Source organism: Chlamydotis macqueenii, chromosome 3, assembly GCF_036417535.1.
Source record: "Chlamydotis macqueenii isolate bChlMac1 chromosome 3, bChlMac1.mat, whole genome shotgun sequence".
Taxonomy (NCBI): Eukaryota; Metazoa; Chordata; class Aves; order Otidiformes; family Otididae; genus Chlamydotis; species Chlamydotis macqueenii.
This window is the reverse complement of record NC_141558.1, coordinates 92134709-92153415: the sequence shown is the minus strand read 5'-3', so window position 1 is coordinate 92153415 and position 18707 is coordinate 92134709. Positions and strand designations below refer to the sequence as shown.

Sequence of the window (18707 nt, the reverse complement as noted above, 5' to 3'; positions counted from 1 at the left end):
CTTTCTCACTCTCCAAACTACTCAGATAAATGCAAACTGCTATAAAACATACCATATAAGGCATGACTTTCTGCAGTATTCATGCATGCTTAACATTGCTTCTGACATCTAGCTAATCAGTCTTTTTGCTCAAAAGAATTTTCCTGTTTTGTGCAGTTAACTACATCGTTGAGGAAGTCACAGCTGTTGTGTTGTGTTACTACTCTATGTAGTAAGTGTAATATTTAAATTCTAAAATTCAATTTTTAAGCTAAATACATGACACTTTGGGGCTTCATTCTTTGGCTCTATTCATACAATATGAATTTTATCTCTCTCTCCTGTCACTACAGGCTAGAAGTTATGTTTTCCTCTCCTTTTTATTCACCAAGCATCTTGGTGGACAGGCAACAAACAGGACAGAATGAAGACTAAGTGATTCACTAGAGTCGTTCCAGTACTCTGTATTTCTCTCTTCCAGTTAATGCATACTGTTGGTTGGAAATGGAGTCACTTCCTTTTCAGATAAGCTTTTTGACCTCTGCAGTTTTTAAGATACGATCATATTTTCCTCAGTATTCCATGATACAGAAGCACCTTTTTTCCCACAAAACCTTTTGGTTTACTAACTACCAGCTTGTTTCCTAGCTGCCAGCCAAAGGAGCAAATGCTGAACATAATCCAAAGGAGTTACGGACATCCTGCCCACAGGTTTACTGTTTCATTGGCAGAATAAAGCATTAGTGCCAACAGTCCTCATACGGCTAAGATGAACATCAAGTTCATACACCAGTTTCTCAGGCATTTGAATTTCATATTGTTACCGAAATCCGGAAAAAAACTCCTTAACAGCAATGTGAAGTGAAGAAGCAGGCACTTCTTTATTGCAGCGCTGGGCACACGGGGGACCGCTCCACCTAGCATGTGCACCTGTCTGATCCAACAGCACAGTTAAATACACACCTGTTATACATATTCACTAGATTTACGAGAAATGTTACACATAAACATCAATTTTCCGAGAAATCATTATAATACGTCTCCTCCCATTTGCACATGCTCAGTCTTTTGAGTCAAGGGTCTTCTGGTGGTCTTGGGGGTCGTCAGGACGCCCCCTCCTCAAATTCGTTGGTCGAACCCCTCCTTAAAATCTCCATATATGGTCCTGAGAACAAGGTCATCTTGCCCTTGAATCTTCTGGCTTGAAAGTGATGGCTCAGAGCCCAAGCTGCATAGCTGCTGCCTCGTTCTACCACTCCCCAAACTACCCCCCGACACACTAGGCTAACTTCTAAGATAAGGATATTTCATATAAAATTTAACCCATGGGACTATGGCTCTGTGGTTAACAAGAATCACCCTCTATTTATATTCCAGAACCATATTGATTAAGTATTTTCCTATTATCAATCATTGGTAATATCATTGATTATAATTCTGCTGATTAAAGTCCTCGATACCCAGATCGAGATGGAAAGGGTAGGGGGTTTCCTAGCAGCAAGCTGGTATCCATAACAGATTTGCAACAATATTCTGACAACAGTAGGAACCTCTGCTAAGTTTTTGGAACAATACTAGTTTCCTCTAACCAAAGATCACTCTCCCAAAGTAGGAAATAAACTGATGCTTTTTAAATATTTGGCATCAGCTCTGCTGTAGTACTGGAGAGACTGAGCGGTTCTGCAGGTGAAACAGAGCCCATGGTGCAGAGGAGTTTGGCTGTTCAGCAGTCAAGAGGAGTTTTAGGTGAGAAAGAGGGGCTAAACATCTACCATCTAAACATCTTCAGCCAGAAATCATAGTGGAAGCCAGAATTCCCCTGGGGTGGTACATCCTCCTTCCTGCAGCACCTTCCTCTCAAGGGCGCATCCACAGCCTGTTGTGAACCACGCCTTTTCTAACGTGCTATAAAGGGGCAGTAGTTGTCTGTATAACATTGAATCTGCTGGACGACAGAAAGCATCTTTTCTCCTGTTGACGCTTCCACCAACTGGAATTTTGTTTTGCTATGGCTTGACAAGGTTATGTATCGGTTACCTTACCACCAGGTTCTATGAGGAGGTTACTGTCGAAGTTGTTTGCAGCCTTAAAAGCGGCCATGCAGTCACCAGTACCCAAATGTTACTTTCGTAAAGCTAGCTCAAATCCTCATTTTGTTCCCATTGAAGAAAAACATAAAATGGCGGCACAGGGAGATGCTCCCCACACAGCCCAAATACAGACATGTCTGCCACTGGAAACCGAGACCCTTAACGTACGTGTGTCTCACCTTCCACAAAATACAGGGCCAGCAACTGTGAAACCACGGGGATGTTTGCTGCCGGTCTGCCCGCGCCCAGTGCCCGCCCGTCGGGCCGCAGCCCCCGGCAGGGCAGCCTACACCGGGACTTCCCGGCCACCCCACGCGCCCCTGGCCAGCGCAGAGACGGCAAAAGCACACTATCACACCAGGCTCGCCCCGTCCCACGCAGCCCGCGCTGGGCACGCCGGGAGCCGTAGTCCCCGCCGCGCTGCGCGCCGGGAGCCGTAGTCCCCGCCGTCCCGCGCCTCGCGGAAGATGGGGGCGGGCTCGAGCGGCTCCATTTTGCGCCCATCGGAGGGGCTGCCGGGCCGTCCCGCGGCCCCGGCGCCAGCGCCAGGCAGGGCGGGAGCCGCTGCTGGCGCCTTTCCCCCGCCCGCGCTCTGACCGCCGCGCCTCCTCCCTCCTCGCTCCCTCCCCGCCTCTCCTCTGCCTTCCCGCCGGCACCGCCATCGCCACCGGGGTGGGGCCCGCGTCCGCTGCCCCCCGCGCCGCCCGGCCCCCGCCGCCGGCCGCGGGCTGAGCGCGTCTCCCGGGGGCGAGGCCCCGTCCCTCCGCGGCGGCGGCTCCATGGTGCCCGCCGTCCCCCCCCGCCTCGCAGCAACAGGCAGGACGAGGAGGAAGCGGCCCCCGGGGGTCCCCACCGCCCCGCCGCCGGCCTGAGCAGCGCCGCCGCCGCCGCAGCGGGAGCGACCGAGCGGGCGGGGGGCGCCCGCGGGCCGCCGGCGATGGCGAACCAGCTGGTGATCCTCAACGTCTATGACATGGTGAGCGCCGGGGGCCCGCCGCGGCGGCCAGGCCCGGCCCGGGGCCGGCGGAGGTAGCGCGGCCCCGCACCTGTAGCGACCGAGCGGGCGGGGGGTCCCGGTCCCTCTCTCCCGGGAGGGACGCGGAGGCCTGCAGAGCGTCCTGCGGGGAAGGGCGGGGGGCGGCGGGGAAACTTTTCCTGCCCTTCTCCGGCCCTGTCCCCGCGTGAGTTGGCTCCGTGGGCTCCCGCCCGTGGGGGCGGTGGAGCAGGAGAAACAACGAACCCGGGGCGGGAGGCGGTAATTTGGGAGATCTGACGATTTCTACAGATCTTTCGTGACCTGACACGAAAGTTTGCTGTGGTGCTGGGCTGGGTCATCCAGTGACAGGTAGATCCGCTCCCTGTCGCAGGGGAAACTCTTCCCCTGCCCCTGCTGTAACTGGGTAGCGAAGCGGGGACGTCCCCGAGCTGTTCTCCCTCCCCTCTTCTTGTCCCCGGGGCTCAGCGGTGGGGGGGGGCTGCCTTTTCCTCCTCCTGAAAATCGTGAAAGTGGCAGGTTTTCCAGCAGGATACTGTCTCTGTAGGGATAAGAGGTTTTTAGCGCTGTGTCAATAACGTCTTGGGTTTTTTTTTTCTAAACCTGAATTTTTAAACAGTTTTGGTATGGCTGCAACTCGTTAGAAATAAGGGATTTGCTCCAGCTCGGTTTGCAGTCCTGTGAGCTCACCTTCCCTCCCTTCTGAGTAATCTTTCTGTGACACCTACAGCAACTGTTGTATTGTCTTATGTTCAGCAGGAAGCTGCTCAAATGCCATGGTAACAAATGAGGTCTAAGTACCTGCATAGAACAGGAGGTGCGGATAAGTAATATTAAGTAAATATTATCCGTTAATGCCTTTCAATCGCTGGAAATTAGAACAAGTAGCACTAGTTCTCTGATCACGTTTTGAGTCTACTGATAGAGGGATGGTAAGATTGACAACTAGTTTCAGATAACTGTTTGCGTTACTTGGCGTATTTTGGATAGGCTTTCCTGCCACCACCCTTTTAAAGTGAACTTTTGGTGTTTTAGAAGGGTGAAGGTGTATAGTATAGTCAGTGACTGCTGGCAGAGCGAAAATGCAGCTTGTATGCTTGGGAGTACTCAGGCTCTAATGCTAGAATATTTAATAGTAATCAATAGGGAGCTATCTGGCTTGAAATTCAAGTTATGTATGAGATTATGTGAACTGGCCTGCTTCTTGTCCTTGTTTTCTTTCACCTTAATACTTATCATAGAAATCAATGTAAATGTCAAATGATTTCTTCTTTTTTTTGCCCCCTCCTATGTCCGAGGTCTGTCTTGAGAGAGTATAACCTGTTACTTCTACTTTGGTTTTCCTTCATGGTAGAGAGTGAGGGGAGACTGGAGCAGTCTATTTGCTGTGATTTTCCTGAGAGAGGGGAAAAAAAAAATGGGTCTTTGCTCACCTGGTTGAGCTCATATATGATGCTGATATGACAAAAAGTCAGTGCACCTTATTTATACTAGACTTAAGGAGGGAAGGATGCTCTGTCGCATGCATATGTATGACTTCTCTGGACTGCAGTTCAAAAATACACATTGGAGAAGCTCTTTTAGCACAAAAAGAGATGGTTTTACATATATTACCTATAAATATTTGTACCGACAAAGAAGTAGGACTTCAGTTTCAGGACTCTTACATAAGATAGTATCTTTGAAGTCAAGGCTTGACGCACATCTGACTTGCTAAGATGGAAGACCCAGTGTTGTCACAAAGACTTGCTTAGCTGTGCAAAGTGTGGCCTGGGCCTCGTTCACAGGCAGACTGTGAAAACTGAACAGAATGGACTGTCTCCTGTGTAAGCGCCTGCCTGGAAAGTAATGCCATGGCCTCTGTGAGCAACCCCGTTGTCGCTGTGATGATAGCATGGTGAGGTGTGACTTCAGCATGCCTTTTCTTTTTCTCTTTTGATAGTCTGCTCTTTCATTCGCATGGTTCTCCTTCCTCTCTTACTGCTTAGATTTCTTTGCTGCAACCCATATCCTCCTTTCTTTTTCTTCCAAAGTTGAATTGCTGTGATCAGTTTTATTCCAGCCATCCTAGGAAGGCTGACAATTGACAGCAGGGAAGATGGGGGAAAAAAGCAACAGGAAGGCTGTGCTCATAAAAACTAGGGTCATACTTTTCCTTAGGATATGTTGGGGACTGATAGTTGTCCTGTTGTGGTTAGTGGACCTCTGCCTACATCAAGAAGTAGCATAGCCACCATCTGTGGAAGGAACTTCCAAAAGAAGCATGCAAGCACATTTATTTGCTGATCTTTGATCACACGTAGGGGTGGCTTTTTGTGCAGTGGTCTGCAGTTGTGGTATTTGTTGAAGCTGTACATCACCACAAATTATACGTAGTGGAAGCTGAGACCGCTAAGCAGAATATTTCAATATCCTATTTCAGCTGTGTTTGTTGTTCTGTAACAGTGTCTACATTATTTGACTGTTAGAGAAAAAGATTTCCTTTAAACTGGAAAGAAAGACACTGTCAATGCACATCCCACCTCGAACTCTTTCGCTAAACAATGTCTCAGTCCATTTTAAACTTGTTTGAAGCAGGAGCTTAAACTAAAGCCTCACTTTCCTGTTGCATGGCAGTTACATTACTGCATATAGACAGCCTGCTGAAATCAATGATACTGCGTTGTTTGGGAGCACCAAGAGTGGGAGGGAGAAGGGAGGAGTCTTTCATAATAGCTATTTTTAAGTTCTTTTTATTAATCAAGTCCTGCCACCTGTGTATGGAGGCCCTAGCAGGTTTACTGTTTGCTTCTGACGTTTTGTTGGGGTTTTTGGTAGTTTAGGTTTCGGACTGGCATTTTTTGTTTCTCTTTTGGAACAAGTGACCACTGTTAGTTACCTGATTGACAGAATCAACACTGCTATAATTGCAGCAGTCATATGAACAGCTTTATTTTAGCCTGAGTGCTAACGGTAGCTTCATTTCCCAGACAGCTGCTTAGGTATGCAGGGGAATACTAGGTGACCTTGGTACTGCAGAAACTCCTTACACGACTGAGTCGATTGGTTTTGGAGCATATGCCCTTCTGTTGTCCTTAGCGCTTGAAAAAGCAAAAATATTTGATAAAACCAAAGGGCCAGGAGTGTGTTTGTTGTACAAGAAAGTGGACTTTCAAGTACCGGTAACTTTACGGAGGGAGAGAGACTTAAGGGCATATTTACGTGCTGCAGTTCATGCCTTTGAAAATATTTTATGATCATTAGAAGGGTAGGGTGAAGACTTTGATATATTGTGTTTTGAAAACCGCAGTACTTTACAGTTTCATTTTAATCAACTGCTATTTTTAGGAATCTAGCTTTTTTGTGTGCCCAGAGTAGCATCCTATTTTTTCCTTTGTCAAATAAGGCTATAGCAATCTAAAGTATTAACATAAATAAAAGCTCTGAAGAAAGTAGTGAAGATATTTTTGAAACACTAGGATTAGTGTTTTTCTTTTATTTCAGTGACATGACTTTATTGTGCGTATAGAAAAATACTGTAATATTTTCATTCTGATAGTTGCACTAAACATGAATTCCTGTTTTACAAATCTGACTTATTGCAAAATACTGGAGATATGGGGTTTTACTTCTTCTGTACGTTCTACTATGGCAAAAATTCATATCAAGACTAAATGAAGGGAATCCAGTTTGTGTAGTGGAAGCAAGGATGTAGCTTTTGGGTTTAGTTTGGGATTCCAGAACTTACGGCATGTTACTGAACCAGCGAGCTATATAGATGTCATTTAATTTACAGTCTTTATTTTGTAAGTTGTATGTAATCGCCTCAGCTGTAGACAAATTCAGCCTACTTTACGTTGCATGTGCCCTGCATTTCTTTCTTCAGTGAGATACAGCATTTTGTTCGATGAGAAAATGTGACCAATCTTCCAATAGCTGATCCTGATTAGGTAATAATTAGATATAATTACTGTTCCTAGGGGGGAACGTAATTCTGCCTTATTGAAATTCTTTTATCTTCAATTAACCTACTCTATTCTTACTGGAAATATTAAGTGAAGTGCCAGCTTGCTTTGGGCACTTCTTCCAAAGCTGCTAACACTTGTTAAATTTGCCACCACTGCTCAGTTTTTGTACTCCAATGAGCCCCACGTATTTAGGTGCCACCAGTAAGGAGCGTGTACTTGAAAAGCGCTGGACTTGCTGAACGCCTTGTTAGAGCAGCTTTCCATCCCATTCATCTGTCTCTGTGCAGATCGATGAGGAAGGTCGGTGACTCACTTTTTTTGTCATCTCCCTGTATCTTGCATTAGGTTTCACAGGGTTGTGGGAGGGGAAGAGCATGAATATTTTCTCTCTTTCTCTGCCTGCTGACAAACCAGGCTTTATTACTTCCACTGGTTTTGGGATGTCTTGTGTAATTTTTGCTCCATTTTCAGAGAGCAGCGATAACCTTGCTTGGCATTAAGAGATCCAATGTGTATGTGATGTGTAGGTTATTTGAAATTCAGAGGCCAGACCCAGAGTTTTCTGGCAGAGTTGGTGTTCAGGAGAGAGAAGACTAGAGCACCAGGGACCCTGTCTAGCTCAGTTCTAGATTAGGTTGGTTTGGATACACCTTCTCATTAGGCAAACATACTCTCTTCCTGCACCGACAAACTGTGTGTTGAATGTGCCTACGATTTTGACTATAAATATAAACCTACAACTGTTTTGAAATGGTCAGCTGGTAAAGTGTGGGATAGGACTGGCTTCAGAACTGAAACAGTTTTATGTTTAAGTAGCTTTGCCATTTTCCTGGGGGCTTTGATTTCACTTTAATTAATAGAATCCTTTTTTTTTTTTAATGCTCACAAACCCATTAAGTTAGTTGGGTAGTCATCTTAACGTTGTTCTCCTTCCTTCCCCTCTTCTTGTTTTCTCCTCATTCTATGTCTTTCTATACAGACTAAATCTGACCTGTTTTTTTTTTTTTCTGGATGTAGATGAAAAGTCTGGTTGGATACATACAGACTAGCTCTGCTCTTTTCTAGGGGGGAGGAAGGAAAGACCTTTAAAGAGATTAAGGTGATGGTTTAGTATAATCATCCATACCCTCCTAGCTAACATTGGAATGCATTAACAAAGCCAGAAATTAAAGCAAAATATAAAGTTTAGTCTTAAGCAAAATTTATCCACAGATCTCAGTGATCTTTAGCTTTAAATAAAAATAAGGAGCAAAATGTATCTTCTCTTAATTCATTTTGACAAAATTTCCCACAGCTGGCTTGCCTAAAGACAACAACATCAAATCCTCAGCATCTTGTTATCCAGATAGTCATTCGTGTCCTGTGCCTGCTAGCACAATTGCGAATTTTTGGCTGGCAAAGTGATGTGCTGATGTTTGGCAGCTGCTAGTAACTGAATTTGAGGGACCATTTTTCTTAGGTTTGATCATACTTAGAATAAGGATGACTGTAAAAGCCAAATACATAAATATCTGTTGCCTGAAAATGTATAACTTTTGGCCTGACTTGCTCTTTTTGCCGTTTAACTTCTTGTTTTGATTTTCATAAATAGCTTCTCAGCCCAAAGTTTAGTATATCCTTTTTATTGGGAGAAAATGGCTTTCAGATATACACATTATGTGCCGTAATGGCCCTCTAAATTATGTACTAACTCCAGCTAGCACATCTTAACAAAGTGTGACACCTGTAACCTTTTACATTTTTATCATCAGTTCTGCTGTTTTAATAGTGACTTCACATCAGAAAGCACTTACTATGTCAACAGGTTGTGTGAAGAAGATAGCTTATTTTTCTTCCTGTTTGCTAAACAAATAATAATTTGCTGGGGGTACTACCTCAGACTGTATCCTGCCTGCCAGCTGACTGTTGGAAGTCTGCTTCGTAGAAGTTTGCAGTGGTGCTCTTAGGGACCAGATGACCTGGGAGGAAAAAATCCCACTACTGGAGTAATTGAAAAAATGTTTTCCTTGTATTTTTGAGAGGATTTTTTGCTAGACAATTTCAGTTTTAAAGACACAACTGAAGCCTTTTTTTTTTTTTATGTCTTCGTTTGAGGTTCCTTTTGAAATGATGTGTCACTTGAAAATTTTTACTGCTTGGAGACTGATATTTTGAGGGTGGTGATGTAGCCAAGGAAAGACACTAATTTTGAGGTTTTCCCTTTCCAGAACTCTGTGCATCTTTTAAGGTTTTGAGGGTAATAGTTAAGTCCTGATAGGCACTCGCTGCTGCTGTTTTTGAAAAAGAAAAGAGAAAGCACTAAGGGAAGGTTTTCTATTTCTTTGTTTTGTTTTGGTTTGGTTTTTTTTAATTATCACTTCCTGGTTGCCCTTTGAAATGCAGCTATTATCTGTTGGCTACAAGAGAAGTGATATATTGGAAATAGGTGTTAGACCTATGCAAAACACTTACCCTTCATGTATGGAGACATATACATCAGGAGCCTGGAGAGAGCTTAGTCTCTTGTATGGTGACCACCAGTTGAGTATTCAAAGACAAAATATACTGAAGTAATTTCAGTCCATCTTGCATATCTGTGAGTGTGTCTCATGCTGATTTGGTTATAAGCAAAAGTGTGGTCATTGCTATAAATGACAGTTGGTGTGTGTATATTACAGTCCTACCTTCTGATTTTATTAAAAAAAAAAAAAAAAGTGGTCCTGCAAAATTACTGCAGTTGATTCTAGAATCTATTCCACCTAATGCAAAACTTTACAGGCTGTACCTTGTTGACAAATCGAAAGTTGATCTGGATTTCTCCCAGGTACCGTCGTCTTGGTTGACAGACATTGACAGCACTAAAACACTGGAGTAGAACATAGTGGAATTCATGCACTGTGTGCAATTGGGGAATTTTATCGGCATGTTCTGTTCCCATAAAATGGGTTGTGCAGTTTCACTTTGTGGTAGGGTTTTATGCTTTTGATGCAGGGGACAAATACATGTCAGCCTGCTAGCAGAAGACAAATCTGTATTGGAAACTAATTAAAGTCCTTTTTCTTTTCTTCTTTCCTTTTAGTATTGGATGAATGAATATACTTCTTCCCTTGGAATTGGAGTGTTCCATTCAGGTATAGAGGTGTATGGCCGAGGTATGTACAAGAAAAACATAACTTACTCATTGTTCTGGTAATGCCATTATTTAAAAAACATTTTTTTCAGGTAGTGAGGGAAGTCTGGCTCCTGAAACCTGTTCAGTAGTTTTCTCTTGGTTCTCATCTCTTCTGCCTCTGGAATAAACCTTGGATATGAGTAATCTGGTAGTCGTCTTGCATTCTTGTATAAAGCTATGCAACTATGAAAAAGTGTGCCATTTATTCAGCTAGACATAGAAATCTTTATTTTAGGTTTTGAAATACCTGTTGTTGAAACAAATATATGCTTCGCATGCCTCAGTCGTGTTTCTTCAGTATTCTGGCAACACTTGTGCAGGGAGTTAGTTTTTAACTACAGAAACAATAGCCTGTTGCAGATAGGTATCTAAAAGCACATGATGCTCAGGAAAAACTGTCTATCCCTTCTTGGTAGGTCGGTTTGTTTTAATGAGACAGTTTCTTTAAGAGGCAGCTGATGCATACTGTTCACAAAATATAATCCTGTGTTAAATACAGCAATACATTCCGATTTTGCTAAATAGGTTGTACTTTGGGGATGCAGCTTCCCGATCTGTTCAGGCCACTTTGAATCCCCATCGCTGCCAGAAGGTGTTTCTGAGCATGCTGTAGCACAGGCTCAGGTCTGAGGTGTTCCTGCCTAGCAGTATAATGATGCTCTGAGGTGACGGTGTTGGTATAAGTAGTCCATTTGAAGAAGAAAAATCGACTTCAGTTCTTTTTTTGGAATGTGTTTGGAGGGGAAGCAGTAAAAGGTGTGGCATGCAATCCAAAAACGACATTGCACAAAGTTACCTTAAACTATAGCTGTTTCAGCTACTACTACTCACATTGCAACTGAGTTTGCAAGTGTTATCAAAGCAACAAATTGACAAAATACAATGCTTATGGATAAAACTTTTTTAAAAATTTCTTTTAATCCATACCAGAAAGACCTGAGTCTTAATAGGGCTGTGCCTGAAACCCAGTTCTTGGGCTGCGCCAAATACCTGTGCCTCCCTTCCTGTTCAGATTGTAAGAGCTTTCTCATGTAGCAGGTCATATCCCTGCTAGAACAATGACTTGCATTTTTCAAAGTACATCAAACTTTATTTATTAACCTGTTGTAAAAAAGATTATCCACAAAACTGAATGCTAGACTTGGATGATGTGTTATGAATTTTGAGGAAAGGAAGTGTGAAGTCATGCTTAATGCTTTTTATTGCACTCTGGGCGTGGCATGCTGTGCTATCTTACAGACACAGAAGGAAGCTAAAGCACACCATGATGTTTTCATGTACTGTAAGTGCTTATGCTAGCAGATGCTACGTGCAGACTTCAGATGCATGCACTGGTTTACTTTCTTGTTATAGTAAAGAACTCAGGACAGTTGAACTTTTGCAAATCAAGAAATTAAAAATGCCACACTTACGGCTGTAGTGCACACTGAATAGAAGTGCTATCAGACCTTTGAATCCCTAATCTATAAATATGTAAGTGAACCTTTAAAGACAAGCATGTATAAAGAGCATTGGTAGGGTTTACAAAGTAACTTGCAAATCCTCAGTTATACAATGAAAGCAATATATACTTACTGTAAAGTTATTGAAATTAAACCTGTACACTGATATAGGAAATTTCCTATCAGTTTTTACTTAGATTGATAAGTAACTAACAAAACTATTCATTTCCAGTGCCTTGCATTTGTTACCCATGTAAATAAGATGTCTGGTTTCTAGCTTTAGATCCTGGTGTAGTGATCTTCCAGTCAGCGAGGTCTGCTGTTCTTTACTGTCGTCATATGCTATTTTTGTTAAATCTGGGCTTTCTCTTTCAGAATTTGCCTATGGTGGTCATCCGTACCCTTTTTCTGGAATATTTGAAATTTCACCAGGAAATGCTTCTGAGCTAGGAGAAACATTTAAATTTAAGTAAGAAAGATACCTATTTTCTTGCTTTGGAGAAGGCATATTAAAAAGACAATTATTGCATTTATTTTTTTTAGGATAGATGTGTTGAATGATATTACAGGATTTCTGACTTTCTGAGAAATTAGTGTGTTTTCTTTACTTAGAAATGAAGGATGGACAGAGGTGATGAGACAGTGAAGTGTCTACAGCAAAGAACATGATTTTTAGCATACCATTAAATTCCTTAAAGGTGTACAAATTATGTGGACTTGTGGCTAGCTTTTGTAATTAATACAGTATATATAGCGGGGTATCTTTTTCAAGATAGTGAAATTTTTATTCAAAGAAAAAGCTAAAAGATGTTGCTCTTCAAGGTTTCTCCATGTCTCTTTTCCACTTAGTGTGATTGCCTTGACCCTTCCCTGCATTTCAAGCTCTTACTGTTCTCAGCTGTCTCTTAGAAACAATATCCTTTGGAGAGGAGGGGAAAATTGCATCCAGTGTTTGTCAGAGTTAACTTGCAGAGAACTTGAGTGAGTGCCAAAACCAGAACAGTGAGCTACAGGTGGACAATTGGCAAGGAAATAATCTCTCATGATAAAGATGAAAGTGGTGCTGTAAAATGGAATAGAAAGAATCTGTTATTCTAGGAGGGCAGAAAGATTTGGCCACCCACAGTGCGGTGATTTTTGAGCAACGTGTGAACAGTAGTCCACGTATACCGTAGAAGCCTGATCACCTTCTGTTCTCTCTGTTTCTCTTCTAGAGAGGCTGTGGTTCTAGGCAGTACTGACTTTATGGAAGACGACATAGAAAAAATAGTAGAAGAGCTTGGAAAAGAATTCAAAGGAAATGCTTATCACCTAATGCACAAAAACTGCAATCACTTTTCTTCAGCTTTGTCTGAGGTAAACAAACATGAAGGTCTATAGAAAGGTGCTTCCCAGGAAGCTACAGAGTGTCATCTCCTTCCTGCCTTTGGAACATTTGGCCTAATTTCCAACTTCCTTTCTCTGTTACCATGGGCAAATGTCACTGTTTTTCAGGTTTTATTTGTGCTTGTGCCCAAAGCACAAGGTTTTACTTCCAAAAATGCTAAATATTGTTGTCATGCATAGTTTGTGTTCAAGCAGGGGTGCATTCCTAATTGAGACACCTAGTAAATACAGTATTAACAGGATTTCAAAATAATTTCAGATGCTTCAGAGATCATTCCTGAAAGTAGAACCACGTTATTTTTATCAGTATTTCCCCACAGAACCATCACACTGAAAACAATTTTTAAAGTTATGACCTACTATTAAAGAATAACAAAGGCATTGAAGTTTCACAGACAATGTTAATCTTCTGCTTGAGTAGCTTTTGTCAAATAACTGCTCTGCCAGCACCTGCATCCTGGTCATGCAGATACCTGAATGGTGGTGCAAAGTATGTGACTGTGGAATTGAACAGACTTTGCATTTTCCCGTCAGCTTTATTTTATCATCATTGGCTTGCCAATATGATTGAATGCCTGATCACTCACGTGTGTATCAGTACAAGGGAAAGGGTCAGGAACAAGTAACCCAGGACAAAGAGAGGAATGGCATTTGTGGTTTATATCAGTAACTGGCAATCTGTGCTTGTCAGAATTTATCCTAATGTCTCATTGAACCACTCCAAAAAAGGGATACCTATTTTTTTCCATGGTGACCTTCCATAAAATTTATTTGGGGTTTTTTGTTTTGGTTTTTTTTTTCATTGTAATTAACGGCACACTGTATAGCCTGTGTTTTGTGTAGACTGTTTGATCTTCCAGTGGTACTGGAAAATTTTACTGAGGTGATGATTCATGTGCAGTGCTGGCACAAGGAAGTAGGGTGAGACACTGACAAAGCTGCAGTTGGCACGAAATCTGGCCTATATGGCTGGGTTTTTGCCATATTCTTCAACCACATGGTCATGTTATTTCTATTTTGTCTTGTCCTATTTAGTGTTCAAATTGACTATCAAAACATGGATATAATTACAAGTTAAATGCTGCTCAGTTACAGAAGAGTAATGCCCTTATTAGCTATGATTTTATCCAGATTTGCACTGAAGTAAGTAATACCAGAAGTGAATATGAAAGTAGTTAAGTAAAATAGCTCACTCCTTGAATAGTGACAGTGAAACCATTTAATGACTGATGTACAGTTTAAAAAAAAAAAAAGTATTTAATGCAGCTTTATATGTTTTTGAGGAGTTGAAACCAGCTTTGCATTGTGCACTTGTTCCAGTGAACCTAATATGTGCTTGGCCTTTGTGCTGTAAGATAGTGACGTCTGCAAAGTCATCAGAGGCCGTCACAGTAAATAGCCTCAGCTGTATGCGTAACTCCACATAACTGTAGTTTTGACACTGTCTTTCTGACCACTTGATTTCAGGGTACTTTTTTGTAATAGTGAAATTTCTCCTGCAACTTCTGTTTCTGAGGAACTATCAGTGAATGTAAAGCATACCTTAACTCATTTCTGTGCCTTTTATAGAAGTTATTAAAAAAGAGTGAGGTGTTTAGGCTTTTCAGGACTTTTAAAAAAAGTGTAGAACCTTGTGTCAAACTCTCACAGTGGAAAACAAGTCTCCTGCTGTGACTTGGGATGCTGCTTTTACTGATGGAGAAAGTTGTCTTTGTGCAGCTAACTTGAGTGCTTCTTGACTGATGTTTGTGATACGTAAATCGAAAGGCTGCTGCAGCCTTTAGTTTCTATTTTCAGTACTGTAGTTTTGTTACTGCTGAATCCAGAAGACAAATTAATCCTTTCTTTTCCCTTCCACCCTAGATTCTGTGTGGAAAAGAGATTCCGCGGTGGGTGAATCGCCTTGCCTACTTCAGCTCCTGTATACCGTTTCTCCAGAGCTGTCTGCCGAAGGAGTGGCTAACTCCTGCAGCCCTCCAGTCTAGCGTTAGCCAGGAGCTACACGATGAGCTGGAAGAGGCTGAGGATGCAGCAGCATCAGCTTCCTTGGCAAGCTCAGCATCTGGGTCTAGAACTGGACGCCACACCAAATTATAAGTCCTCCTCCAAAGTAACAAATGGTTTGAAATACTTCAGTTTAATCTCTCCAGCAATTGACTTCCTGACAGAACATGGGAGCTGGCTCTAGAACATTGGTTTTATATGCAAAAAAGGCTCTCATCAACCCCTGTTTCAGCTCAGGATTATTTATGTAGTGAAAAGAATTGCTGGGAGAAGCCACCCTTTTCATTTTCACCTGTTTGGTAAACCTGGGTTAACTTAACATCTTGTATAAAGCAGAACTTAAATTATTTGTTTACAGTATTGTGTACTGCTGTTTACAAGTCCTGTAAGGACTCCTGCCACGGTGGAAGAAGAGGGAATTTGAGTTTGATTTAACTGTTGGTATAACTCAAAAACAGTGGTATGAGGCCCTGGATGAACTCTCCCCTTTGTTTTCAAGATTTAAGGCAGGTGAACGTTAAATTCCTGAGAAATGCCAGAAACTGCTGAATACCATATATGTGAACAGGGTACTGTGCATTTCAAGTGGCTGATGTAAACAGGTAGATTGCAGGATGTAGGGAGACTGGTTTTGTCTGAGATCTGTTACTAGAAGTATGACCTCTACATTAATGAAACTGTGGATTTTTGCACATATGAAGGGAAATTTCTATCTCATTACAATGCACGTTGATCCCTTTTTTTTTTTTTCTTTTAATCTCAGCCATGTTAGTTTGCATCCTATCAGCTGGCTGTATTTACAGTCTACTTCAGTCAGGATTTAGACATGTGAATATCATCTGTTAGAAGCCTCAACAAATTCTTCACTGTTTGCTTTACTTGATTTCAAACTTGTATATAAAAGTTAGTACTTGTATTCTTTTTGTTTGTTTCCTACAGTTTGGAATAGTGTAATACAAGCCATTTGTGGTTGGGAAATGGCCTTGCTTTCTGCTGCTGATTTTGCTTCATTTGAGTTTGTAAACATTCATGTCCCATTTTTTTGAGCTATAAATTACTGCCCAGTTGTGCATATCTGCACGAATTACAGAGAAATCCTAATTTATTTTCCCACAGTCTGTCTGTGACGTTAGCTTTTTTTGTCAGACGTAATGAAGAAAAACCTGAAAATTGCTTATACACCTGCTTGTTTACACAGCAGAACCCACTAATCTGCACACATAATTATATCTGAAGGTAAGAGATACTATTTTCTAAAACACAGAAGTATGTTTACTGGTAGATTATAATTAGAGCTAAATTATAATTAGTGATCAGAATATATAATGAAATGCCTTATTCTTGTTCACTTACCAAGAGAATTAATGGTTCTTCCAGTCATTAGTGTGAATTAGTGAGGTTCTCTTGTGCACATAAGGATACAGTAGCACAAACATGAGGGAGGTGAGCTTGTGTATTTTGAAAGACTTGCTGCCTTAAACTAACAAAAAACATACCATCCGTAAACTGATCAGCTCACAAAGAAGTGTGCATTACTGGAAGTAGAAATTATTTTTACAAGCTTTATTTTCAGTCTGTTGCTGGGTTTAGTTTTTCCGTTAAGTGAAATACTGACTCTACAGTTTCTGCTGTTTAAAAGAAAAAATAAATCCTCTTAGGAGGCAAGAATGCTTCATGTAATGAATGCTCCTAGCCATGGGTAGTCAGTGCCAATGAACCCTACAGGAAGGTGCAGTAGGCTGTATCGTAGCAAGAATTCTTATGATTGCCAACTCCGACTCACGTTAGAAAAGAGCGGAAGTTTTTCTGCTAGCAGTTTGGTTGAATCCCTTGTCAGACAGGCTTTAGGTTGTCACTCATCTTCTGTGATGCAGTGTAGGTACAGAGAGAGAAATTCTCAGTTCTGGGGGAAAAAGTCAAGTGAGACTCTTTCTGGAAAGAGTGGGATAATAGTAGAAGTCTCTTTAACTGTAGTTTGGTACGTGTTTTAATAATCTCTTCTACCAAGTGGGAAACGCTTAAGACTGACAAGTCTACCACTAACTTAAGCTCTCTGGTCTCCAGAAGCTGGACATACTGAGTGTCCCTGTCGAGTGCTTTTTCACTTGAATCTCTGAATTTGAGTTCTCCTTTCTTTTTTTCCCTGTAGTGAAAATGAATACGGTGGTCTCCAGTCAACTCTCAAGCATTACAGAACTGAATCTCGCACTACTTGCAGCTCAGACAACAGGCCGCAGACAGGTTATTTTGTCTCTGCTGTGCAGCTGTGGTAGTAATGTGACTAAGTCTCTTGGCCAAGGCAGGTCCTTTATTTCAGCTCAGGGTTGAGGCCACTGATCTAGCAATGTACTGTAGCTTTTCCTAGGTTTTAGGAAAAATAAATAGAATGAATTTTCATTGCTACCTAACTTTTATGTACCAAAATCAGCTTTTTAGGCTTCTGATATATCCAGAGCGCTAGGTCACAAATCTTTACACCTTCATTAACACACACAACTACAGCATGTACAATGCAAGAACATGACAGATCACAGCACAGTTTTTATTTAGAAGTAAAACTAAGACTATTTTTTATAAAGCAGACTGGAAAGTTTGTAACAAAAACATTCATTTTTATTGGTAGCTGTACAGGTGAAAATACTGTCTTATGCTCCATTTGTTGTTTCATTTTTTTTTTTCCTAAAACATCCATTTGTAAATCCTGTGAGGAAACTGACACCTGAACCCTGAAGGCTGTTGGACATTGTATCAAAGCGAGCGATACTGTAACTTCAGTCTGGTGTTGTCAACTCAGCCTCTGCTGGATGCCTCCGAGAAGTGGCCCTGCCAGTGGTTACTCCGATTTGTTAGCAATAGAGCAAGTTACCTTTCACCAGCATTACTGCCAAGCAGGGATTACTTTAGTCTACTAATGACCACACTGTGCTAGGACTAGAACACTCCAAAATGCTGCGAGAAAGCTGGACACCTGTGGAGTCTTTTCCATCAAAACGGGTAGAAAAATATCACTACTTCAGGGTTCCGCTCTGTTTACTTTCTCATTCTTGTTTCATTTTCTGTAAGATAGTACTTTTGATACATATTATATTCTTTAACTCAAAGTCATTTTATTTAAATGCCATTTTCTGTTCAGCAAGCCAAAAAAAAATCCAATGTACTGTCAGCGTGCACCAGTAACTTCAGAGTCGCTTGGTAAAAACATAGTTGCATTACTTCTAAAAATTTGCAATGCAATTCTGATCACTATTGATACATGATAATTTTCACTGTTGGAAGTGGTTACAAGCTGAATATTCACTGATGCATTTTTTGTAAACTTGTATTCAAGTTTACTGTACTAGATAGTATTTGTATAAAATTCAAAGAATTTTGACTTTTGTTACCTGTACATGGCAACAAGTTGTCTAGCATCTTAAACTTAAATCCATCAGTTTATTAAAAATACTTTTATAAAAAAAAAGACAGTTTGCTGTGTGTGTTTTTCCTCTGGTACCTACAGCTTGTATTGCCAGTGCCACCCGGGCTGATTTTTGGTTTTGAAAAATGCTTTCAAATAACAGTAAAACTATCCAGGGGTTTCCTGTAGGTAAGCCATAGGCTATATCCTGACATGGGCAGCAGGAGCTGCAGTTTGACTTGTCTGAGGCATTATTAAGAGCAAGTAGTTTTTAATAGACTAAATTTAAAATGTTTTCAGATTCGGTGTGCTGAATA

At 41.5% G+C, this 18707-nt stretch overlaps 1 protein-coding gene across 4 annotated transcripts; it reads left to right on the top strand.

The window, feature by feature from the left end:
• The first annotated feature begins 2578 nt into the window (after nucleotides 1-2578).
• DESI2 (desumoylating isopeptidase 2) lies at nucleotides 2579-18446 on the top strand. Of its 4 annotated transcripts, none has more exons than XM_086743357.1 (6): nucleotides 2579-3045; nucleotides 10069-10141; nucleotides 11979-12072; nucleotides 12818-12959; nucleotides 14853-15109; nucleotides 17143-18446. In XM_086743357.1, exons 1-5 carry the CDS (start codon nucleotides 3007-3009, stop codon nucleotides 15084-15086), a joined length of 582 nt encoding a protein of 193 aa, XP_086599483.1. In that variant the 5' UTR covers nucleotides 2579-3006; the 3' UTR covers nucleotides 15087-15109; nucleotides 17143-18446. The 4 variants fall into 4 exon arrangements, 3 of the variants coding, with proteins under 3 accessions (XP_086599483.1, XP_086599482.1, XP_086599484.1); XR_015257993.1 differs by having other exon boundaries at nucleotides 2580-3045; nucleotides 14853-16229; XM_086743356.1 differs by having other exon boundaries at nucleotides 2580-3045; nucleotides 14853-18446.
• The last annotated feature ends 261 nt before the right edge of the window (nucleotides 18447-18707 follow it).

Coding starts and splice junctions, on each gene's coding strand:
- DESI2 (XM_086743357.1), top strand. CDS start 3,007: ATGGCGAACCAGCTGGTGATCCTCAACGTCTATGACATG. Junction 3,046..10,068: donor TCCTCAACGTCTATGACATG/GTGAGCGCCGGG, acceptor CTTTCCTTTTAG/TATTGGATGAATGAATATAC. Junction 12,073..12,817: donor GGAGAAACATTTAAATTTAA/GTAAGAAAGATA, acceptor TTTCTCTTCTAG/AGAGGCTGTGGTTCTAGGCA.